Raw genomic sequence first — 25610 nt, forward strand, 5'->3', positions numbered from 1 at the left:
GTTGAAAGGCCATTAACTTTAGGTACTGTCATGGTTAATCCTCCTGGAAAATACCTTACCATCGCCACATATGCAGTTGAGAAGACATCCACCGCGAGGACCTACCTTCTATGCGTAAAAGACTCTGCCCAATCTTGTGGAAAATCTGTAGTACTTACAAACAATACCACTTAATGTAAAGATGCCTCAATAACATTTTTTTTATTTTTCCAAACCAAACATGGCTTTGCTCCAGATGTCAGGCCGGAGCGGGCCAGACACTCATTAAAAAACGTGTGCTGCATAACTTGAAACAAGAACACGAATCAAGAGAAAGCAGAGATATGACTGTAACAAGTGAGAAATAACTTCTCCAATTATAAGCAAAGCCATTCATGATCAGTGGTGTGGACCTAGGTGAACCGGTTGGTGATCATGAAGAATGGATAAAGTGTTGTGATGAAGCGGGTGGGTCATCAAAGATAAACACTGGGCCCATTATCAGTGACCCTTAGTTTGGCAGGATACAAAAGAGCAAATCACTTACTATACTCAACTAAGTATTTACAGATCGCAGAGAACTATTTTCTCTTTTGGGTCACTGCTACAGAGAAATCCTGAAAAATCCCCATGTACAATGGCCTGCTTCATCTTCTTATAGGCTCTAAGTATTCCTTTCTTAGTGGTGTAGTCCAGGTACCTGGCAATCACTGGCCAAAGGTCTGGCGTGCACAGTGTCCCTTTCTATGCCTATGCGATGAGCCTTTTCAATATTAGTAATTTCCAAGTCATCTTGGATATTTAACAGGAGGAGTCATTTCGTACTCAAACATTGAATTAAGGATGGGCCCTTGGAAGATTTGGGTATGTAAATTATTTCTGTGATGCCTATTTTCTAGGTCATCCAATTTCTCAGTAAGCACTTGTGTTGTCTTAAAATGAGAGTCAGAGGTGGTGTTCATACTTATCACAGAGTCTTCCACATCGCTCGTTCTACGCTCTACTGCGGTGATACGGGCAGGGTTTGCGGAAACTCTATTAGTGCGCTGTCAAAAGAGACCTGCAATGAATCTAATTTTTGATCAATGATTGGCATGAGGACCGAAGTAATGCCTCTTGTCGTTTCAGGAATCTGGGTGTAGGTTATATCTATTGCAGAACCTTATTGACTAATCTCTAAGGGCCAGACATTGTGAGGCTGGTAAAGAGGCAGGGGGTTGTTTGGAATTTTTAGGCTTGCCCATTTTACTAATTTCTGGTCTGCGGGTGGATTTTTTGTTACAGTTAGTCTTGAGCAAAATTTATCCATAACTGGATGAAAGGAAGCTATATATAGGTGTCATAAATAGCAGTCATGCGATTGCCAAAATGTTCACTAGATGGAGTAGGTAAGCCACAAATGCAGAAAAAGAAAGTGGTTAAACATGTCCAGAACTATGACGAAAAATAATCCAGGAAAAATAAAGACAAGTATCTGGAACAAAGTTGATCCCAACAATGCAGAGGTAGCAATGTAGGAAAGGAATATATTAGCCCCTTTGATCATAGATGGTAAGATATAGTGGTTGTATTTCCTATAGGATATCTTAGTACAGAGAAGTGGAAGTCTGTCACCCATAGAGATATGTATAAAAGTCAGTTCCCTGTAAGTTGTATGAGCCAATGACGTTGGTCAAGAAGAAGTCTCGGCAGGGGTAGTGAAGGGTGTAAGTTCCATTCTAAACAGAATGTTATGAGGAGAGTGTGGGCAGGAGTGTTCTAGTCAAAAGACTGATAAGCCCAGCAGTCGCCCTCAGGATGTCCACCTATGTCCAGATATCAGGGGGCCCAGCAGTTCAACAAGTGACCTGTCACGTTACAGACGATTGGCTCAGTCTCTGCAAAGTACAGCCATCCAGGTATAGGAGAGTCAGTTCCCTTGTGCACTGTGTGTAACAGCTGAGCCAGGAGAAGCAATGAAACGTTGAAGAAAATCCAAAGCGCAGGATCCATGAAGTCTAAAACAACAGCGGGAAATCCAGGCTCCTCACGGGTCAGCAACTTGCAAATAGCAAGCCCCCACTGGAACAGACCACATCCTGGGAGACCCGCATCCTCAAATGAAGGAAAGCCATTCACAGGCCAAAGAGGCACTCCGCAGCACACATGGATGAATCTGACATCTAAGCTGGGCAAACCGAACCGGGTCTTCCACCAGCAGCCTTGACCAGCGTTGGGTAGGTCAGTACATTCGTTTTTCACCTTGTCCATAATAGTGTAACGATAAACACCAATATAGCTGCAGTTAGGAAGACTTGCAATCAGTATTCTAGCAGCTCGGTCCTTTGGCGGGAAATTTACATCCTCACGCGGACCAAATGCAGAGCTGGACTGCGGGGAAGTAAAAGCGGCTCCTGTGCACACAATATGCACGTGGCGCTATTCCTTGGTGTATTCTAGGATAGAATCCGTTATTTGTAGATGGAAAAGGAGACCTGGGATGCAAGATTAGTTTAGATTGTGAAACCGAGCATAGAGCTTAAATGCAGCCATCCTAGATGCCCCGCCCACCGGACATTCCAAATATTTGTGTGCATGGGTAAATAAAAAAAACGTTATGTGATGTCAGTGTAGGACGTAACAGCTTTTGTGCCTCTCTGCCACATTTTTTAATAATGACCCATATCATGTGAGTTTTAGGGATTAAGAAGGGTGGCTGATTTTCTATTCAAATAATTGGAACTCCGCCTATGGTGCCATGTGTCTTGGTGAATGACTTCTTCTGAATGGCATATGGTCTCTCCCTGTGTAAAATATGAGCCATCCTCACACCATTAATGTCACGTACCATACGAACATTGTACCTATTCCATCCATAGATGTTTCATCAGCACTCATAGGTATGTGCAGGGCTGGATTAAGGGAATAGAGGCCCCTAGGCTAAGGGGGCCTCCATTCCCCCATGAGGTTCTCCCCAAGGCCCTCCCTGAGCCACAACCCCCTCCCTGTGAGCCGACCGCCACCCCCCACCCCAAGCGCTTACCTCTGTTTGTTGTCCTGTCACTGTAGTCCTTCCGCGGCGCGCTGTAAGCTCCTTACTGAGGAGATCTCAAGAGAGTGAGACTCTCCTCAGGAAGGAGATTACTCAGTGCTGCAGAAGGACTACAGTGACAGTGCTTAGCAGCATTGATCGGGCCGGGGGCTCCCCCGCACCCACACCGATCAATAATGCCGCTGAGCACTGTCAAGGGCCCCCAGGATGCCCTAGGCACCTGGGCTGTAGCCCAGTTAGACCTCGGGTTAATCCGGCCCTGGGTATGTGCGCAGATCCGGCTTTTGAGGGTGGCTCTTAACGTAGTCCTAGACTTTTCTTTTTTATTATTATAAAGCAAAACTGTGGTGGTTATCATGGCCCTTGGAGGAGAAGGCTCAGTGTACGTTTAGATGGCAGACACTGGCATCTAGTTGACAACCAAGAATACTGAGCGTACCAGCTGGCGTTCTGCGCCAAATTTAAACTTGCACGAGAGGAACTCTCAGATTAAGCAACAGTGGGAGTGGGCTTGGTGGTGGAATGGAAGTACACAGGGGGGAACTGATGTGTGATCACCTCCCCCCCCCCCCCCCCCTGAGCAAATGCTGATGAGCATTGTGTTGGCCCGGGTGAGTGAGGGGGTAGGATTATATTAGTAGTGTGAGGGGGTTAACAGAGAATGATGTAGGATTAATGATAAAGAATTAATGGTGGAGGGTTTATGATGGAGGATGAGGGGTTAATGAATTATTAGTGGAATAGCTATGCCCAGTCCAGTGGGTTGGAGGGGGCCAGCAATGAATATCGCAAAGGTCGGACTTGTAGCCTCCTCTGCTAGCCCCTGCATGAGATTACTAGTAGCTTACTCCTTTATAGTGTGTCATACGCTTGCACACAGGTGCTTGGTAGCAGCAGTCTATAATTAAGTCATTTATAGCACCCAAGACTGCAAAAACACAATCAAGCTGCTTCCCCTGCCAGCCATCTGGCTGCATCTTCTGGCCTTACCCTTTGCTTTGCTTGCACGGGCAGAGAACAACACTGGGGGGCAACCCTTTCTAGCTGCTGCTGGAGCTCTGAATATCACAAGCAGATGGCATATTGTCTGCAGGGCCACCGGCTCGTGCCAGACGTGGCATAGCTCCACTGGGAGAGACGAGAGACCCGAGTTGGAAAGAAATCATTATGATAAAGGTGGGTGATGATATTTATAATGGAATGTAATAATTATTATGAGGTGGGTGATGAGGTGAAAGCACAATATAAGGGGTGTGTTATAATAGAGTTTTTAATATGGTGAAATCTCTTGGGTGCATTGGCTATGCCCTTATGTCCCCCATACTACCTGCATTTCTGCTGCGTCCTTTCTGAAACCAACCCTTTGTCTCTTGTCTACCTCTCTCATGCCTCTACCCCTTGAGACCGATTCATGTTAAGACATACGTCCATGTGCGTGGCTTATCTTCCATGATATAGCTCTGTGAATGCCGAGAAATGAACAACTTGAGATGCGGAACGAGAAAGGGAAGGGGCGACTAACATAGGTCATGTGCGGTAAGGGCGTGCTGAGGGGCGTTGAGACGCAGAAGCGGCTGATTCAAGTCCTGGGTTTCTCATAAGTACGCTTATTTTCAGCCATAACATTTGCTCCAGCTACAGGGCAGGTGTAAGTGCCGACTCATAGTGATGACTTGCACAGCATAGTCTTTATTTAGAAAGTATACACATGATTGTCTCTACCTAGCACGGTGGCTTAGGGGTTAGCACTTTTTCCTTACAGCACTGGAGTCATGAGTACAATTCCCGACCATGGCCTTATCTGTGTGGAGTTTGTATGTTCTCCCCGTGTTTGCGTGGGTTTCCTCCGGGTGCTCCGGTTTCCTCCCAAACTCCAAAAAAAACATACTGGTAGGTTAATTGGCTGCTAACAAATTGACCCTATTCTGTGTCTTTCTGTTTGTCTGTGTGTGTGTGTGTTAAGGAATTTAGACTGTAAGCTTCAATGGGGCAAGGACTGATGTGAATGAGTTCTCTGTACAGCGCTGTGGAATCGGTGGCGCTATATAAATAAATGATGATGATGACCTATCACAGAGCATGTGTATGCAACTAAGACAGGCTATGAAAACGCAATATATATATAGAGTAAATATTGAAAGCATTTTTATTCATGTAAATAATGTAAAAATGAATAAATATTTGAAACATAATATTTATATAAATGATTACACCGATAACAATTGTTATTTTATTTCATGATCAAAAAAATATTTGCATTCTTTCTGTTGTGACCTTTCATTGTACATACCTAGATCCGATCCTGCGGACTGTTCTGTGTTCAGCAAGTACTGTGTAGGCAGAGAGTACTTACACCCTGATTCAAATGGAAATGTACCTTGAGATCCGCTTGGAATTGAATACGGTCGGAAACACGCACACGTTCTGCACTCTTTTTTTTAGAACGCAACTTGCATGCAATTTACATTCAGACTCGAATCAGGACTCTTATCTACCTCCCTAATATTTGTCCCCCTTGTCTCATCCGCCCTTAGCTGTAGTAAAAATACGGGTCGCATCAGCCTGGTAGCTGCTGCTATCCTTAATTATACCTGGTACCAGCTGCTACCGAAACCTCACTAATCCCACTTCACTGCTACTCTTCCCCTCCCTTGTTGCCTCTGTGCAATTTGTTATTAATTAATTGCTAGAATGACTGAATGCTACAGGCTGCCATCCAATTAGAAAGATGCGTTAGTCTGTTAATGAACCACACAATATTAATTCACAGTGAGACGGTATTTGTATGAAACTCTTTTGTGTCCTATCCAGAGTGGCAGCAAGTTCTTCCTGCATTCATCATACCTGATACAGTATCAGTGTAACATTGTAACACCCACATCAACCACATTACCTGTCCTACAGGTGAACCTCACGTGCAGGGGGAGTGACCTTATTTCACAAACAGGAAGAGAAACTGGCAAGCTGAACTGTCACTCGCTGTGCTTAGGTCACAGGGAAACAAACCCTCGTACTAGACTCTGTTTTCTGTCCTTTCAACTATCTATAGGGTTTGTGTCCTCTGTATTCAAATATTATTTAGTGCTGCTTAACCTACTGCCCTCAATCACTACTGATTCCATCTCAGCAGACTTTGACTACACATATCTACTTCATCCCTCTTTCGTCTCATTGTTTTTTCAATGTATTCACGTCCTCAAACTTCTTTTCTAGTTTTTGCCTTGTAATCTTTTAAATATCTAAATTCCTCCATCCCCATCCGCTACCCTATCCTCTCCTCTACCACCCTGTACCCATGCACACGATACATGGAGGGCGCAATGCCTCTGTGGACAAGAAGACAGTGGAGAAGGTCATACAGAAGTTGGAAGGATTGTCGCAACTCAGTGGAGTCCCCCAACTTCAGAGGAGCCACCCTTACCTTCCAGACATCACCGGAGAGATCAAGGAGAACCTGCGCCAAATCCTAGAGAAGTCCCCCCAATTGGGGCACAACCAGTACCTGCAGGTGACCGTCAACAGTCTGCTCAGCAAGACAACGGAGTGTGCGGAGATGGTTAATAAGGCGGGCGTCATATCCAGGTGAGCACAGTCCTGCGTATTGATGTAAACTACAGCAGTTCTCTTTAAAATGAAATATAAAATGAGGGGACAGATTTATAGCTGAGGTAGGGCATGTCCTGGATCAACTTCAAGTTTCAGTGTAAAAATAAAGCTATCAAGTATTTGTGTGCCAGCATTTTTCTTATGTGCAAAACAATAAACTAATTTGCACCCTTTGCATTGTAACATGCTTTGTCCAGGAGCAAATTTACTCCTTTTCTTGCCTTGCTCTACTTAATGAATTAGGCTCATTGAGTGTAACCCAAAACTATTATCTCCAGTGTACACTAAGCATGACTCTTCAATATTACCTTCACAGCACACTGACACAGAGTATAACTCTGTACTATTACTTGTACTGTGCGCTGTCACTGAGTATAACTCTGCACTATTACCTGCACTGTGTGATGTCACTGAGTATAACTCTGCACTATTAACTGTACTGTGCGCTGTGCCTGAGTATAACTCTGTACTATTACTTGTACTGTGCTCTGTCACTGAGTATAACTCTGCACTATTACCTGCACTGTGTGATGTCACTGAGTATAACTCTGCAGTATTACCTGCACTGTGCGCGGTCACTGAGTATAACTGTGCACTATTACCTGCACTGTGCGCTGTCACTGAGTATAACTCTGCACTATTACCTGCACTGTGCGCGGTCACTGAGTATAACTCTGTACTATTACCTGTACTGTGCGCTGTCACTGAGTATAACTCTGTACTATTACCTGTATTGTGCGCTGTCACTGAGTATAACTCTGTACTATTACCTGTACTGTGCGCTGTCACTGAGTATAACCATACTTGCCAACTTTTCCTCATTGGTTTCAGGGAGATCCCGGGGGAGGTGGGTGTGCTGGGGCGGGGCTTGATGAATCGCATCATTTTGGCCCTGCCCCCTAAATCATTGTCACAATTATGGCCAATTACAGCTGGGGGCAGGGCTAAGATGACGCGATATATGCGTCTTTAAGCGCTGCCCCCGCCACTTATCTATAGCAGGGGTGAGAACCGGGAGGTTGCCCTGCTCTCCAGAAAAGTGGGAGTAGGCAACTATGCGTTAAAGAAAAGCAACTAAGGAATCTCTAGAGACTGAAGTGTCTTTTACATTTCTGTCTCCATTACTGAAGTCATGTTGTCTTACCTGTCAGTCTTTGATTAAATCTTGGTCTCCATGAAAATGGCCACCTCCACAGGCATCAATGCATGAACATAGGACATAGTTTCTGAACTGTGTCATCATGTCACAGATGGTGAAGCCAACCATGTCTTGTACTGGCTCAGCATCAGGGAGAATGCCAGACTCTTCAGGGAGTGAGGGAGATCACCCCTATTTCAGGGAGTCTCCCTGACATTCAGGGAGAGTTGGCAAGTATGAGTATAACTCTGTACTATTACCTGTACTGTGCGCTGTCACTGAGTATAACTCTGTACTATTACCTGTACTGTGCGCTGTCACTGAGTATAACTCTGTACTATTACCTGTACTGTGCGCTGTCACTGAGTATAACTCTGTACTATTACCTGTACTGTGCGCTGTCACTGAGTATAACTCTGTACTATTACCTGCACTGTGCGCTGTCACTGAGTATAACTCTGCACTATTACCTGTACCGTGCGATGTCACTGAGTATAACTCTGCACTATTACCTGTATTGTGCGCTGTCACTGAGTATAACTCTGTACTATTACCTGCACTGTGCGCTGTTACTGAGTATAACTCTGCACTATTACCTGCACTGTGCGCTGTCACTGAGTATAACTCTGTACTATTACCTGTACTGTGCGTTGTCACTGAGTATAACTCTGTACTATTACTTGTACTGTGCGCTGTCACTGAGTATAACTCTGCACTATTACCTGTACTGTCTCTGAGTATAACTCTGCACTATTACCTGCACTGTGCGCTGTCACTGAGTATAACTCTGCACTATTACCTGTATTGTGCGCTGTCACTGAGTATAACTCTGTACTATTACCTGCACTGTGCGCTGTTACTGAGTATAACTCTGCACTATTACCTGCACTGTGCGCTGTCACTGAGTATAACTCTGCACTATTACCTGTATTGTGCGCTGTCACTGAGTATAACTCTGTACTATTACCTGTACTGTGCGCTGTCACTGAGTATAACTCTGTACTATTACCTGCACTGTGCGCGGTCACTGAGTATAACTCTGTACTATTACCTGTACTGTGCGCTGTCACTGAGTATAACTCTGTACTATTACCTGCACTGTGCGCTGTCACTGAGTATAACTCTGTACTATTACCTGTACTGTGCGCTGTCACTGAGTATAACTCTGTACTATTACCTGTACTGTGCGCTGTCACTGAGTATAACTCTGCACTATTACCTGTACTGTCACTGAGTATAACTCTGTACTATTACCTGCACTGTGTACTGTCACTGAGTATAACTCTGTACTATTACCTGTACTGTGCGCTGTCACTGAGTATAACTCTGCACTATTACCTGTACTGTGCGCTGTCACTGAGTATAACTCTGCACTATTACCTGTACTGTGCGTTGTCACTGAGTATAACTCTGTACTATTACTTGTACTGTGCGCTGTCACTGAGTATAACTCTGCACTATTACCTGTACTGTGCGTTGTCACTGAGTATAACTCTGCACTATTACCTGCACTGTGCGCGGTCACTGAGTATAACTCTGTACTATTACCTGTACTGTGCGCTGTTACTGAGTATAACTCTGTACTATTACCTGTACTGTGCGCTGTTACTGAGTATAACTCTGTACTATTACCTGCACTGTGCGCGGTCACTGAGTATAACTCTGTACTATTACCTGTACTGTGCGCTGTGCCTGAGTATAACTCTGTACTATTACCTGCACTGTGTGATGTCACTGAGTATAACTCTGTACTATTACCTGTACTGTGCGCTGTGCCTGAGTATAACTCTGTACTATTACCTGCACTGTGTGATGTCACTGAGTATAACTCTGTACTATTACCTGTACTGTGCGCTGTGCCTGAGTATAACTCTGTACTATTACCTGCACTGTGTGATGTCACTGAGTATAACTCTGTACTATTACCTGTACTGTGCGCTGTGCCTGAGTATAACTCTGTACTATTACCTGTACTGTGCGCTGTTACTGAGTATAACTCTGTACTATTACCTGCACTGTGCGCGGTCACTGAGTATAACTCTGTACTATTACCTGTACTGTGCGCTGTGCCTGAGTATAACTCTGTACTATTACCTGCACTGTGTGATGTCACTGAGTATAACTCTGTACTATTACCTGCACTGTGCGCTGTTACTGAGTATAACTCTGCACTATTACCTGCACTGTGTGATGTCACTGAGTATAACTCTGCACTATTACCTGTACTGTGCGCTGTTACTGAGTATAACTCTGTACTATTACCTGTACTGTGCGCTGTCACTGAGTATAACTGTGCACTATTACCTGTACTGTGCGCTGTCACTGAGTATAACTCTGCACTATTACCTGTACTGTCACTGAGTATAACTCTGCACTATTACTTGTACTGTGCGCTGTCACTGAGTATAACTCTGCACTATTACCTGTACTGTCACTGAGTATAACTCTGCACTATTACCTGTACTGTGCGCTGTCACTGAGTATAACTCTGCACTATTACCTGTACTGTCACTGAGTATAACTGTGCACTATTACCTGTACTGTGCGCTGTCACTGAGTATAACTGTGCACTATTACCTGTACTGTGCGCTGTCACTGAGTATAACTCTGTACTATTACCTGCACTGTGCGTTGTCACTGAGTATAACTCTGCACTATTACCTGTACTGTGCGCTGTCACTGAGTATAACTCTGCACTATTACCTGTACTGTCTCTGAGTATAACTCTGCACTATTACCTGTACTGTGCGCTGTCACTGAGTATAACTCTGCACTATTACCTGCACTGTGCGCGGTCACTGAGTATAACTCTGTACTATTACCTGTACTGTGCGCTGTCACTGAGTATAACTCTGTACTATTACCTGTACTGTGCGCGGTCACTGAGTATAACTCTGTACTATTACCTGCACTGTGCGCTGTCACTGAGTATAACTCTGCACTATTACCTGTACTGTGCGCTGTCACTGAGTATAACTCTGTACTATTACCTGTACTGTGCGCTGTCACTGAGTATAACTCTGTACTATTACTTGTACTGTGCGCTGTCACTGAGTATAACTCTGTACTATTACCTGTACTGTGCGCTGTCACTGAGTATAACTCTGTACTATTACTTGTACTGTGCGCTGTCACTGAGTATAACTCTGTACTATTACTTGTACTGTGCGCTGTCACTGAGTATAACTCTGCAGTATTACCTGCACTGTGCGCGGTCACTGAGTATAACTGTGCACTATTACCTGCACTGTGCGCTGTCACTGAGTATAACTCTGTACTATTACCTGCACTGTGCGCTGTCACTGAGTATAACTCTGCACTATTACCTGTACTGTGCGCTGTCACTGAGTATAACTCTGTACTATTACCTGTACTGTGCGCTGTCACTGAGTATAACTCTGTACTATTACCTGTACTGTGCGTTGTCACTGAGTATAACTCTGTACTATTACCTGTATTGTGCGCTGTCACTGAGTATAACTCTGCACTATTACCTGTACTGTGCGCTGTCACTGAGTATAACTCTGTACTATTACCTGTATTGTGCGCTGTCACTGAGTATAACTCTGCACTATTACCTGTACTGTGCGCTGTCACTGAGTATAACTCTGTATTGTTTCCTGCACTGTGCGCGGTCACTGAGTATAACTCTGTACTATTACCTGCACTGTGCGCTGTCACTGAGTATAACTCTGTACTATTACCTGTACTGTGCGCTGTCACTGAGTATAACTGTGCACTATTACCTGTACTGTGCGCTGTCACTGAGTATAACTCTGCACTATTACCTGCACTGTGCGCTGTCACTGAGTATAACTCTGCACTATTACCTGTACTGTGCGCTGTGCCTGAGTATAACTCTGCACTATTACCTGTACTGTGCGCTGTCACTGAGTATAACTCTGTACTATTACCTGCACTGTGCGCTGTCACTGAGTATAACTCTGTACTATTACCTGCACTGTGCGCTGTCACTGAGTATAACTCTGCACTATTACCTGTACTGTGCGCTGTCACTGAGTATAACTCTGCACTATTACCTGTACTGTGCGCTGTCACTGAGTATAACTCTGCACTATTACCTGTACTGTGCGCTGTCACTGAGTATAACTCTGCAGTATTACTTGCACTGTGCGCTGTCACTGAGTATAACTCTATACTAATACCTGCACTGTGCGCTGTCACTGAGTATAACTCTGTACTATTACCTGTACTGTGCGCTGTCACTGAGTATAACTCTGTACTATTACCTGTACTGTGCGTTGTCACTGAGTATAACTCTGCACTATTACCTGCACTGTGTACTGTCACTGAGTATAACTCTGCACTATTACCTGTACTGTGCGCTGTTACTGAGTATAACTCTGTACTATTACCTGTACTGTGCGCTGTCACTGAGTATAACTCTGTACTATTACCTGCACTGTGCGCTGTCACTGAGTATAACTCTGCACTATTACCTGTACTGTGCGCTGTCACTGAGTATAACTCTGTACTATTACCTGCACTGTGCGCTGTCACTGAGTATAACTCTGTACTATTACCTGCACTGTGCGTTGTCACTGAGTATAACTCTGTACTATTACTTGTACTGTGCGCTGTCACTGAGTATAACTCTGCACTATTACCTGTACTGTCTCTGAGTATAACTCTGCACTATTACCTGCACTGTGCGCTGTTACTGAGTATAACTCTGTACTATTACTTGTACTGTGCGCTGTCACTGAGTATAACTCTGCACTATTACCTGTACTGTCTCTGAGTATAACTCTGCACTATTACCTGTACTGTGCGCTGTCACTGAGTATAACTCTGTACTATTACCTGTACTGTGTACTGTCACTGAGTATAACTCTGTACTATTACCTGCACTGTGTACTGTCACTGAGTATAACTCTGCACTATTACCTGCACTGTGCGCTGTGCCTGAGTATAACTCTGCACTATTACCTGCACTGTGCGCTGTCACTGAGTATAACTCTGTACTATTACCTGCACTGTGCGCTGTCACTGAGTATAACTCTGCACTATTACCTGTACTGTGCGCTGTTACTGAGTATAACTCTGTACTATTACTTGTACTGTGCGCTGTCACTGAGTATAACTCTGCACTATTACCTGTACTGTCTCTGAGTATAACTCTGCACTATTACCTGTACTGTGCGCTGTCACTGAGTATAACTCTGTACTATTACCTGTACTGTGTACTGTTACTGAGTATAACTCTGTACTATTACCTGCACTGTGCGCTGTCACTGAGTATAACTCTGCACTATTACCTGTACTGTGCGCTGTCACTGAGTATAACTCTGTACTATTACCTGCACCGTGCGCTGTCACTGAGTATAACTCTGTACTATTACCTGTACTGTGCGCTGTGCCTGAGTATAACTCTGCACTATTACTTGTACTGTGCTCTGTCACTGAGTATAACTCTGCACTATTACCTGCACTGTGCGCTGTCACTGAGTATAACTCTGCACTATTACCTGCACTGTGCGCTGTCACTGAGTATAACTCTGTACTATTACCTGTACTGTCTCTGAGTATAACTCTGCACTATTACCTGCACTGTGCGCTGTCACTGAGTATAACTCTGTACTATTACCTGTACTGTGCGCTGTCACTGAGTATAACTCTGTACTATTACCTGTACTGTGTACTGTCACTGAGTATAACTCTGTACTATTACCTGCACTGTGTACTGTCACTGAGTATAACTCTGCACTATTACCTGCACTGTGCGCTGTCACTGAGTATAACTCTGTACTATTACCTGTACTGTGCGCTGTCACTGAGTATAACTCTGTACTATTACCTGTACTGTGCGCTGTCACTGAGTATAACTCTGTACTATTACCTGTACTGTGCGCTGTCACTGAGTATAACTCTGCACTATTACCTGTACTGTGCGCTGTTACTGAGTATAACTCTGTACTATTACTTGTACTGTGCTCTGTCACTGAGTATAACTCTGCACTATTACCTGCACTGTGCGCTGTCACTGAGTATAACTCTGCACTATTACCTGCACTGTGCGCTGTTACTGAGTATAACTCTGTACTATTACTTGTACTGTGCTCTGTCACTGTGTATAATTCTGCACTATTACCTGTACTGTGCGCTGTCACTGAGTATAACTCTGTACTATTACCTGTACTGTGCGCTGTCACTGAGTATAACTCTGTACTATTACCTGTACTGTGCGCTGTCACTGAGTATAACTCTGCACTATTACCTGTACTGTGCGCTGTCACTGAGTATAACTCTGTACTATTACCTGCACTGTGCGTTGTCACTGAGTATAACTCTGCACTATTACCTGTACTGTCACTGAGTATAACTCTGTACTATTACCTGTACTGTCACTGAGTATAACTCTGTACTATTACCTGTACTGTCACTGAGTATAACTCTGCACTATTACCTGCACTGTGCGCTGTTACTGAGTATAACTCTGTACTATTACTTGTACTGTGCTCTGTCACTGAGTATAACTCTGCACTATTACCTGCACTGTGCGCTGTCACTGAGTATAACTCTGCACTATTACCTGCACTGTGCGCTGTTACTGAGTATAACTCTGTACTATTACTTGTACTGTGCTCTGTCACTGTGTATAATTCTGCACTATTACCTGTACTGTGCGCTGTCACTGAGTATAACTCTGTACTATTACCTGTACTGTGCGCTGTCACTGAGTATAACTCTGTACTATTACCTGTACTGTGCGCTGTCACTGAGTATAACTCTGCACTATTACCTGTACTGTGCGCTGTCACTGAGTATAACTCTGTACTATTACCTGCACTGTGCGTTGTCACTGAGTATAACTCTGCACTATTACCTGTACTGTCACTGAGTATAACTCTGTACTATTACCTGTACTGTCACTGAGTATAACTCTGTACTATTACCTGTACTGTGCGCTGTCACTGAGTATAACTCTGCACTATTACCTGTACTGTGCGCTGTCACTGAGTATAACTCTGTACTATTACCTGCACTGTGCGTTGTCACTGAGTATAACTCTGCACTATTACCTGTACTGTGCGTTGTCACTGAGTATAACTCTGCACTATTACCTGTACTGTCTCTGAGTATAACTCTGCACTATTACCTGTACTGTGCGCTGTCACTGAGTATAACTCTGCACTATTACTTGTACTGTGCGCTGTCACTGAGTATAACTCTGTACTATTACCTGTACTGTGCGCTGTCACTGAGTATAACTCTGTACTATTACCTGTACTGTGCGCTGTCACTGAGTATAACTCTGTACTATTACTTGTACTGTGCGCTGTCACTGAGTATAACTCTGCAATATTACCTGTACTGTGCGCGGTCACTGAGTATAACTCTGCAGTATTACCTGCACTATATATTATTTTTCTATTGGTGACATTTAATTATACCTCACTAATAAGCATTACTTTTTATGAAGTTTCTTCTTTCTACATAAATGTAGACAGTATTAGTAGGTCGACAATTCGAATGCAGACAGTATTAGTAGGTCACCAATTCCAATGTAGACAGTATTAGTATGTCATCAATTTGAATGCAGACAGTAGTAGTAGAGATGGTCACTGACCCCCGTGTTTTGGTTTTGGATTCGGTTTTGGATCTGGATTACCGACATGTTTTGGTTTTGGTTTTGGTTTTGCAAAATCGCCATTGCGTGTTTTGGTTTTGGTTTTGGTTTTGTTTGGTTTTGTTTTGCTATTTTGTTGGAAAATCAATGTTTTTGGGCCTAAAATAACCCAATTTAGTGCTCCAACTGTTTTAGAGATAAGTAATCTAATTGTAGAGGTAATAAATCATCCAAAAAACTGTTTAATTCTTCGTTGGTAGGCCTTCATTTATTCTCACACAAAACAGATTGTCTTCCTCTCCATCTATGCATATTGGCAATGCAGCCATCGTCTTTGGATGTATATTACACCCTACACTTATAGTTAAATATGTAAAGAAATGGAAAAAGACAGTTTGCTTTCTGTCTCTATAGGCCCCCCTCCACTTGTTTAAAAAACCAAAAAATTCAGCCGCTATAGACTGTACAATATTAATTTAAATGGAGAAAGCCAGGTTGGTTTCTGTCTCTCTAGGCTCCCCTCCACTTGTATAAAATGCAAAAAAATTCAGCCGTTATAGACTGTAATATATTAATTGACATGGAGAAAGCCAGTTTGGTTTCTGTCTCTCTAGGCCCCCCTCCACTTGTATAAAATACCAAAATATTCAGCTGTTATAGACTGTACAATATTAAGAGAAATGGACAAAGGCAGTTTGGGGTCACTCTGTCTATGACACCCTACCCTTAAGGATAAATTGCCCAAACAGTAGCCTTTCAAGACGTACGTGATATGGAAATGCCACAAGTCCCTTTCTTCTTTGGGGGTAGATTGCACCCTACACTTACATAGAAAGTTTTAAAAAGATGTTATCGTCATCATCTTCAGCTTCATCCTCACCCTCATGAGTGTGTACGTCATCATCACAGACTATCAATTCATCGCCGCTTGAATCCGCCATTAGAGAACAGTCAGTGCTTGGATGTCTTGGATGGTGAAGGCCTTCCTCGTGGAAGATGTAGTTCATTTTGATAAACATCATTTTCTCCACATTTTTGGGAAGTAACCTTCTATGGCGATCACTGACTAAGTTCCCTGCTGTGCTGAACACTCGTTCAGAGTACACACTGGAGGGTGGGCAGCTTAGGTATTGCAAAGCAAGTTTGTACATGGGTTTCCAAATGGCCTGCTTTTCTTCCCAGTAAGGAAAGGGACTGTCTGACATTTCCATATCAACTACCTCTTGAAAGTAATCCTCCACCATTCTTTGCATGTTTATACTCGTATTGGATGGAGTTATGGGCAAAGTGACACATTTTTTTGAAAAATCCTTCAAACCAGCCCAGATGTTAAATTGTTCTGGTCTGCCCTCTGCATCTTCCCTGCTTCTTTTTGGGAAATTTAATTGTTTACGAGCAGCAGCAGCTTGACAAAGTGAAGGAGGACACGTTGTCAAGCCAAGGCCCAGTTCAGCGGCCAACTTGCTGAGCAATAGCTCCTTGCAAAAGTTCACATCTCGCTCATTTACAAGTAAAGACTCAATGTAGGTTTTAAACCTTTGATCAAGCACAGTGGCCAAAACATACTGATCCGAGTTCAAGATCTTAATAACTCCAGGATCATTGTGAAGCGAATTAAGTACTTGATCAACAAGGCCAACATACTTTGCTGAATTGCTTGCTTTCAGCTCCTCCTTCATTTTCTCAAGCTGCTTTTCCAATAGTCTAATTAAAAGAATGACTTGGCTCAAACTAGCAGAGTCTGCACTCACCTCACACGTCACAACTTCAAATGGTTTCAGCACCTTGCACAGGACTGAAAGGATTCCCCCCTGTGCAAGAGTGAAATACATCCCCCCTCCTTTCCCAATGTCATGGCTTGTGCAATATGCTTGGATGGCTTTGCGCTGTTCCTCCATCCTCTGAAGCATGTACAGGGTGGAATTCCACCTAGTTACCACCTCTTGCTCAAGTTGGTGGCAGGGCAAGTTAAACTGCTCTTGGAGCTGCTGTAATCTCCTACATGCTGTGGCTGAATGCCTGAAATGGCCTGAAATTTTATGGGCCACCGAAAGCCTCTCCTGCACCTCACGGTTATTTCGTAGGAAGCTCTGCACCACCAAGTTGATGATGTGAGCAAAAAAGGGAATATGTTGGAAATCACCCAGCTGTTATGCTCGCACTATATTGTTGGCGTTATCAGAAATGACATACCCTGGGGAGAGTCCGAGTGGTATAAGCCATGCATCAATCACATCTCTCAGTTTGCGTAACAAATTGTCAGCCTTCTGCCTGTTAGTGAAGCCGGTGATACAAAGAGTGGCCTGCCTGTGACAAATGTTACGTAGTGGTGTACATGCTGCTGCTGTTCCTGCTGGTGAAGGTGAATGACCAACCCAGTGGGCTGTCGCAGTCATATAGTCTTTGGTTTGGCCACTTCCACTTGTCCACATATCTGTGGTTAAGTGAACAGTGGGCAGAATGGCATTTTTCAGCGCAATCTCTACATTTTTACACACTTTTTGGTATAGTTATGGAATTGCTTTACGGGAGAAATGGTGTCGCGATGGAATTCTGTAATGCTCAGACACAAAACTTCAATTAACTGTGAAAAACCAGCTGCGTTTATTGTGGAGATTGGACGCAGATCTAACACTAACATTGCAGCCATGGCGTCTGTGATTCGCTTGGCGACTGGGTGACTGCTGTCATATTTGCTTCCCCTCGCAAATGATTGTTTCACAGTTAATTGCTGAAATGTAGGACTGCTCATTTTCTTGACCTGCCTCTGGGATGACGATTCACCCCCAGCAGCAGCAGTGGGACTAACGCTTTTTTCAGTGGAATCAATAATAGTGCAGGAGTCATCCAGTCTTAATAAGTGGGATGCCGGGCTAACTCCGAGCGCTACTGAGGATATTGGTGAGGATGGTGTGGTGGGTGTATTTTGTAGCCGTCGGGATGTCGGTGAGCGGAGGGTCATAGCTGATGATGGAGTGCTTGTATTATTTTGGGAAGAACTTTCAGCTTTTCCCAACACTTTGCCATGAACTCTCGTTAAATGGCGTAACATAGACGAGGTTCCAAGATTGTTAAGGTCCCTCCCTCGACTGACTGTGGCTTGACATACACTACAAATGGCTATACAATTGTTGTCTGGATTTGGGTAGAAATAATTCCACACATAAGAAGTGGATTTTTTTGTTTTATGCCCAGGCATGACAATGGCCTTTTTCTTGTCACGCGCCAGAACTGCTGCCACTGGTGCAGGACTTACACAAACAACCTCATCCTCATCAACATCCTCATTAGCGCCCTCGTCGCCTACACAAATCTCCCCCTCATCCTCTTATAATTCCAAAATGGCATCCTCAATTTGGGTATCACCGGCTACACTCGGGTTATTAAGGTACACATCAGCACAATGCTCACGATTAGACATCCCACCGTTGGATGGACTTTCCACAGGGATTGTTGTCATTTGTGACTCAGAGCAAACATTCTCCTCTAATGCCTTACTGTTATCTTGCAGCTCAGCTTTGACGCGTAACAGTAGTTGTGCACCAATTGTAGGCTGGGTAACTTTTTGGGATCTGCCACTAATAGCCAAAGGTGAAGGCCTCATTCTCTCTTTGCCACTGCGTGTGTAGAATGGCATGCGTGCAATTTTTTTTTATCGTCACTTAACTTTTGCTCAGTTACACTTCTTTTTCGCTTCAATACAGTAAAAAAAAAATTGTTTTTTGTTTTTTGCACTAATTTGGAAACACTCTGTTGTTTGAAATCGCCTTGGCCAGATGACGTACTGGGAACACTAACATCAGGACTGGTGACAGAACCTGGTTGCTCATTCTGATCATATGTGGACTGCTTTGAATCCATTCTGAGCGCAAAGCACTTGTAGTGGTAAAAATTATTTGGTAGATACTGCTGACAGATATGACTCTTGACAGCCAGAAATATTTATGCACAATTAGGAAGGACACCCCAAAAGCACTGTGGAGTGCTAAAAATTAGTTGGTAGATACTGCTGACAGATATGACTTTTGACAGCCAGAAATATTTATGCACAATTATGGGGGACACCCCAAAAGCACTGTGGAGTGCCATATATTAAAAAAAAATAATAAACTCTCTTCTCCTCTCTTCTCTAGCGATTTTTGTTAGAGCAATTGCAAGAAGAATATTGGATTCTCTGTCCCTGCTCTAATCAGCCTGTGACTACACCCTGCTCTCTCCCTCTGTCAAATGGCGATGGATTGCTGTGGAGGCATGTATTTATAATGTTGAAGTATCGCGAGAACTGAGCCCCGAGATCCGACGACGTCACGATGACGTTCGGCCTCGATTTGGATTTGGAGCGGGCAGGAGAGTACCGAGCTGCTCAGCTCAGTACTCGGATAGGCAAAGTTTGGGTGGGTCGGTTCTCGGGGAACCGGACCCGCCCATCTCTAAGTAGTAGTAGGTTGACAATTCAAATGTAGACAGTATTAGACTAATACTGTCTACATTTGAATTGCCGACCTACTAAAACTGTCTGCATTTAAATTGGCAACCTACTAATACTATTAGCAGGTCGTCAATTCGAGTGCAGATAGTATTAATAGTTCGATAATTTGAATGGAAATTTATGAGGTATGTGATTACCGGCCACTATGTCTTTGGGATGTTGATGGAAATTGTAGCATCCACAGGAAGCCTACATGAACAGATGCTGTGAGTTACCAATGTTGAACACTAGTTCTTAGTGAATTAGTAGACTTCATTCTCACGAACATTGGTCCTGCTGAAAAACTTCCTGTCTACATTATGTGCAGGTGCTATTTAACAGGTTTGAATCCATTTAAGACATTAATATAGTTATTATTTGACTTTAAACCACGTAAGTGTTTTTAGTCATCTTGGGCAACTTTGAGTTTAAGAAATAGTGAGGGATTTTTGTGGGGGACTGTTCCCGATTTGGTTCTTTGTCACATTGTACTTAATGACGGACAGGAATGTTTCCCAATCTTGGCAAAAAAAGGAGTACATTTTCTCCTGGACAAACCATGTGACAATACAAGGGGTGCAAATTAGTTTATTGTTTTGCACGTAAGTTAAATACTGGCTGTTTGTTCATGTAGCACACAAATACTTGATAGCTTTATTTTTACACTGACATTTAAAGTTGATCTAGGACATGTCCTACCCCAACTATAAATCTGTCCCCACATTATAAATTTACTTCACCCTCCAATGCAACATGGTTTTGCCAAGGTGCAAAGTTACTCTTTTTTTTTTTTGCTTTACTCTCCTTAATGAATCAGGCCCATAGTGATTAGAACGAGGAAGTACATTGTAATGGATATGATCACAAAACTTCCTTATTACAGTTGTAAAAGTGGAGTTTAGCAATCTTCCAAATAAATCCCAATAAAGCTGCTATATATATAATTGCACAGCAAATACTGAACAATGTGAGTGTGGGCGGCATACAGCACTCCATCTGTTACTGCTACACACATTCCACCATCCTCGGTCGACGTCTTTAATACAACAGGTGATCTTGGATTACCCACAAGTCAACTTAGGGCTGGTGATTCTCTCTTCAAAGTACTGTGTGCAGAATTGGCACTGCTAAGTCACCTCTACAGTTCAGGCAAAAGTTGTGACAGATCATCAGACAATGTTTGGCTGTACAGACGTGAGCGAGAAACAGGTAAAACTTGTTTTGGAGTACAATACAGCCCAGAATTCAATCCCCATCCCCGCAGGGCCATCTTAGCAACATTATGGGCCCCCGGGCAAAGCAGTGCAGCGGGGCCCATATATATGTGTATGTAAATAAATAAATATATATATATATATATATATATATATATATATATATATGGGCCCCCTTAACTTACCTTTCAATCGCCTTGCTCTCCAAGTCCGATCCTGTTCTCTTCTTTTTTTTCTGAGTCACCTCTGAGTCTCCGTTCTGCGCTCCTCTGTGCTGTGCTCGTAGTGAATGTCAGTCGTGATGGCATAACACCCGACATTCACTGCGAGTACAGCACAGAAGAGGGGACCATAGAGGGAGCCGGATCGCCACCTGACCTGACCACCTGATCTGAATGGTCAGGTGGCCACAAAAGGACCCCCTTTCCCCCTGGGCCCCGGGCACCTGCCCATCGTGCCCAGTCGGAAAGACGGCCCTGCATCCCCGTCCACTTGGCTGTGCTGCCCATGTCATGACACAGCATGGGGCCGTCTGCAACCACTACCATTCAACTTTAGAACAGGGCTTGAAGTGCGCATGGAATGTTGAGGTCTAGTTCGTTCCTGAGCTCAGTGCAATCTCAGTCTATATGAAAGGGCAAAAAAAGCCCAACTCTCACCTTTCTTTGATTAATTATTTAGGATTGATTGATTGGGACTACAAACTGGCTCTTACATTGTGTCCTTTGTAGTTGGGTGCCAACTCTGTTTCTGTTTTATATTTAGATGGCATCAAAGTATTTTCTATTTGTTTTGTTTATATCGGGATTTGTCAACTTTTTTTTTTTAATATACACCCCTGCGTAAAGGTAAATGTTTGCCAAGTACCCCCTAAAGTGTATTCCTTTATATCAAGTACGGGTAAGTAATGCGGTAATGGGCACCAAGGGCTCTCTGAGCCTTTATCTGCGGCCCCAGCTCCTTCCTGATTTATTGGCTGATTCGTTGTTAAAGCTTGTAACACTTGCTTAAAATGCCCGTTGATCTGTTATTACACATAGGTGCCTCTTTCCTTGATTACATTTATTGTTTTAACTTATTACTGAGATTAAGGGTAATGTGCTTTGCTTTTGAAGGCTAGGAGGCCTCGCCAAGCGTTCCAATTTGCCCATCACTGCCCTAATGTATGTCAATTTACAGTGCCCCTTGTAGTTGAGGTGCCCTTTGGGCTGCACATACTACAGGCTGAGATTGCAGGCTTTAGATTAAGGGGCAGAAGTCTTCTATACCCGACTTTGTACATTCTTAAAAATAAAGTTCACAGTGCATTAAAGTGCCACTACGGGCATTCTCCTTTCATCACTAGCTGATAACGAAATGTGTCACACAGTGCAAAAGTCACATCTATTATTATTATTGGGAAGTTGTAGTAGCTATAACTCAGCCAATGATACCAACACTTGTCTAATGTCCCGGAATGTCTGGGAGGTTCCCCAATTCCGTGAGTCCTCCTGGACTAGCGGAGAGCAGGCACTCTCCTGGATACCGGATGGAGCCCGCCGCACAACACCCCAAAATATTGACATGGGGTGTGTTATGGTGACACTATTTCATTACCATGCCCCCTCCTACACTAGCCACCTGACCCCCCTCTGGGAGATCTTAGAGGGGAGAAAGGAAAAGTTTGCAAGTACTGATATCAAATTGCTTGGAACTCAGAGCCGTAACTTAGAATTCTACCACCTGAGGCGAGAAAGACAAATGCCGCCCCCCTAGTCCTCAATTTTAACCAAATTAACCTAAAACATTCCTAAATTGCTCCCCCCTTCAGCGTTGCGCCCTGGGCGGTCGCCTCTATAGCACAGCCCTAGTTAAGGCCCTGTTGGAACCACAAATAACTATATGAAATGCGAAACCCAATGTCAAATATTTTAAACACAAAATTTGAACCCCCCCACACTGTTCCTTTTGCTCGCAAAATATATCTGCAGCTACAGCTAGAAACCTACAAGGTGCCACCACACCTTCAACCCAAAAATTGTAATGCAAAAACCGGATTGTGACTGGTTTGTGTAAACCCGCATATACACATACCTCCCGACTGTCCCTATTTGGTGGGATGTCCCAAGTTGCTTCCCTCAAAAGGGGTGGGCTTAATGAGAAAGTGGGTGGGGTTTGAGGGAATATGCCCATTTGTGGGCAAAGTTTGGTCGTATCTGGGTGGAGTTTGGCCAAGGCTAGGGCGGGGCTTATTTTGTCCCTCTTTCAGGATTCTGAATATTGAGAGCTAGTTATACATATATAAAAAAAAACATAGTTCAAATAGCGACAAAAAAATAATAATCAAGAAACACCATATAAAGAATGTGCAAGAGTTCAATGTAATAACTTCCTGCGTCAGAGGGCAATCACATCCCCCAGGGACGGAGCCCTTAGGGGGGGTTCCAGTTTCCTAGAATCCCCCCTACACTTGAATCATGATGGTTCAGTGCTTTAGAAGGAGGAAACTGCCTCTAGGCACCTACCCCTCATGTCTGCATTTAAAACAAAAACTATAACTGTCTGCAGTCTAAGGCCCAGTTTTGTGGGCATCTGCCTATGTTTTAAAGGGGTGTGGCTTCAACAAAATGGCCACCTTAATTGTTCTCTAGTACTTCTGTGGCTTTATAGAAAAGGAAAATGCAGTAAGATTAAGTTACTTGTGATATTCTGCAGTTTCTTGTAACACTAATTGTATTTTTCTTTATTTAATATTATGTGAGTGGAAGTTTAGTATTCATTCTGTTGTATTACTTTAAAAGGAAACACAATCTAATATTTTGCTAAGATGGTCAAGAATAGCACAGCTTATTTTAAGCCTCTTTATTTAACATACATTATTACATTTATATGTATTGTACTTGTCTAGTTTTTATTATTATTGCAGCAAGTGTTTTTTTTCTCTTACTTTTGTTTCTGAAACCTAGTATATATATATATATACATATATATATATATATATATATATATATATATATATATATATATATATATATATACACACAAGGGCAAAAGATAATAAATACAAACAACTAATTTAAATAATGACATAGTTACAACCTGCTAAATTACATAAGAAAACCACAGAGAGAGGGCACTGCTCGGAAGAGCTCACATTCCATAGGACATTGGCGGACACAAAGAGGGTGACGTCGATGGGAAGAAGGAGATCTCATCCTTACTTCAATTGCTTTTGGTAATAAAAGAAGTACACCAGCTGCAAGGGATCTTTCCATCAACGTCATTGAAGAATATAAGACTTCTGAGAGATGACACCAAGTGAGTGCATGGGTATGTGGGGGTGTGACTGCCCTCTGACCCAGGAAGTTATTACATTGAAATTTTGGACATTCTTTTTATGGAGTTTCTTGTTGTTGTTTTTTTAACTGTGTTTTTCTTCTATGTATATGTGGGTTTACATAATATCAGTGCTGAAGTCGGAATCCAGTTTTTTTGCATTCCAGTGTAAATATAGCCATATTCTCAAATATCAATGTGTGTTTTTTTCCAGAATCTGAGATTCTTAAAGGAAGAAAATAATATATATTCTGCTGAGTATGATGAGCTGTCTGAACAAGATACTAAAGAGACTTCATTTTTAAATATTTAACATTTCCTGAAATGATGGAAACTTTGACACTTGTGCGTCATTGTTTATTTTTGGGGAGGTTTTTTTTTTTAGCAATATATTGCATCCTACATACAAGTGTATTAGAAGAGCTACAAAAATTTGGTAAACTCAATTACAATTATTGAAGAGACTACCTGCCACAATATCTTTTGTTCACATCAATGATTTTTTTTAGACAGCGGATAGTTGACAAATGGCACTTTGTACCTACAATCATCAATTTTACTCTGTTTCCTAATTGCCCATCACCCAAAACTGAGAAAAGACACTTCTGTGCCCGAGGCAGCTATTCGGAATTACCAGCCCTTCCCTTCCCCCAAAGAAAAAAAACCACAAATTTTTAAACACTAGTTGGTTTGGGACATTAGTGACTTATATTTATTTGGTTTTAACATTGCAATAACGTTGGAAACAGAATATTATCAGGTTCTGAAAACTTTGCAAGTTATTATTACTTACTTTACGATTAATTATTTCATGTTTTACGATTAATATAGACTTTTATTGACTAGGCAAGGTACCAACTGGAACACCAGGCTTTGTTTGTTAAGCTAGGTAAAGACACAGCTTGTGTCAAATTTCAGAAAGGGGCTTTTCTGCAAAATGACTGATTAATACACTCTATTTTCACAATTATTTTGTTGCAGAAGTTCACACTTTTGATTAAAAAAAATGCCAGTCCTCCAACACTGATTGGGTTACGTTCTTCATCATTTTGTTAGGTAGTTAGCCTGACAAAACAAATTGTTGAATGAATATATTAAATACGGAAAAGCCCTCCCTCTGCTAACGCTGGGTCTGTCCAGCAAACTTTCCCCATGTAACACATGGGGAAGCCTATTTAGCAAGACCCTTTCTCAAAAAATTATGCCAGAAGAGCGCATCTAATAAAGAGACTGTCCCGACAATGACGCTACTTTTCCAACAACTCCGG

General features: G+C 42.9%; 1 protein-coding gene across 2 annotated transcripts in view; it reads left to right on the forward strand.

Annotated features, from left to right (window-relative positions):
• The first annotated feature begins 5821 nt into the window (after positions 1 to 5821).
• Positions 5822 to 25610, forward strand: part of CBLC (Cbl proto-oncogene C) — a 54762-nt gene continuing 34973 nt past the window's right edge. Inside the window, exon 1 of one of the 2 annotated variants that reach the window (XM_075190930.1) lies at positions 5822 to 6592. In XM_075190930.1, the coding sequence (XP_075047031.1) occupies positions 6306 to 6592 (287 nt within the window). In that variant the 5' untranslated portion in view covers positions 5822 to 6305. The remainder of the gene's footprint in view (positions 6593 to 25610) is intronic. The other variant, XM_075190931.1, reaches the window with a different exon arrangement.

This window comes from Mixophyes fleayi, chromosome 11 (assembly GCF_038048845.1).
Source record: "Mixophyes fleayi isolate aMixFle1 chromosome 11, aMixFle1.hap1, whole genome shotgun sequence".
Taxonomy (NCBI): domain Eukaryota; kingdom Metazoa; phylum Chordata; class Amphibia; order Anura; family Limnodynastidae; genus Mixophyes; species Mixophyes fleayi.